The sequence below is a fragment of the Panonychus citri genome, unplaced genomic scaffold (assembly GCF_014898815.1).
Source record: "Panonychus citri isolate SS breed McGregor unplaced genomic scaffold, ASM1489881v1 Contig00063, whole genome shotgun sequence".
Classification (NCBI taxonomy): Eukaryota; Metazoa; Arthropoda; class Arachnida; order Trombidiformes; family Tetranychidae; genus Panonychus; species Panonychus citri.
Window position 1 is genome coordinate 683,146 of NW_026515468.1, and position 1,228 is coordinate 684,373.

General features: G+C 34.9%; 1 protein-coding gene across 1 annotated transcript; it reads left to right on the forward strand.

The window, feature by feature from the left end:
• The first annotated feature begins 543 nt into the window (after positions 1-543).
• LOC128386202 (uncharacterized) lies at positions 544-972 on the forward strand. Its single transcript, XM_053345198.1, has one exon. The coding sequence runs from the start codon at positions 544-546 to the stop codon at positions 970-972; it is 429 nt and encodes a 142-aa protein (XP_053201173.1).
• The last annotated feature ends 256 nt before the right edge of the window (positions 973-1,228 follow it).

Sequence of the window (1,228 nt, forward strand, 5' to 3'; positions counted from 1 at the left end):
ATGTCGAAACATTCATTAAGAATAAGGAGAAAGATGATATTGTGTTTTGGATTTCGAATACTAAGTATCGATTGTTGAAGCCAGTGTTCATACAGAGACTTAAAAAACAATACCCAACGATATCATTTACAAAATCTTTAACCTTGAAGTCGACATTATTTGGTCCTTATATTCGAACCAACAAGCTTGAAATCAAAATGAGATGTACGATCAACCTATCCCTTCAAGAAACAAATCGTAACTAAAGCTTTTTTTCATTTAGGTAATGTTGATGACTGGTTGATAGATGTCGTTCTATACTTTCTTTGGTCCAACGAATTGGTTTTTCAACCATTAACCATCGGAGATAAAGTTCAACTACTTTATCTGTTGGATTATTTCGGCATTGACATAAATAAATACTCAATTACATCAGATTCAATGGAAAGATTCAGGTCAAATTTAATAACTTTATCAAGGATAAATGAGTCAGTTAACGCCCAATTATCTCACTTGATTTCAATATAAAACCAACAACTAACATGTACAGTTTATTAATCAATCATGTCTCGATCACTCTACTTTGTTAAAATGTTTCCTGATGTTCCTGTTCCATTTAAAGCTACACCAAGGTCTGTTGGATTTGATGTATCATCTTATGAAGATACCATTGTTCCTGCTCGAGGTCAAGTTATTATTAAAACTGGGTTAAAAGTGACTCCACCTAAAGGGACGTATATACGTTTAGCTTCAAGGTCTAGTTTGGCCTCAGAAGGAATAACAGTTCAAGGTGGAGTTATCGATCCTGACTATACTGGGGAAGTTAAGGTTATTCTGTCTAACAATACAAATGAACAGTTTATCATCACAAAAGGTATGCGTATCGCTCAAATGATATGTGAAAAAGCTACATTTGCTGTTCTTTATCAGAAAGAGGAGGTGGAGACAATCACTACTCGATGTGATTGTGGGTTTGGCTCTTCAGGTCGATAATTGTATAAAAGGAAGGATAGAAAAGAGAACTTCATCATTCAGTTTTGATTCATCAGTGAAACAACATCAAAATGTATTCCAGCAACTCCAATAATGTTCCAACTCAACAAAATTCTCCGCCAGCTGAAAGACCAAGATCGACCCGTTTCGAGGACAATTTTCAACAACTCATGACCTGTGAAATCGCTCCTCTTATCTGGATCTCCGTAAACAAATCAAAATCAATCGATTCAACATTTGTTGATATACGGAAGAA

Coding starts and splice junctions, on each gene's coding strand:
- LOC128386202 (XM_053345198.1), top strand. CDS start 544: ATGTCTCGATCACTCTACTTTGTTAAAATGTTTCCTGATGTTCCTGTT.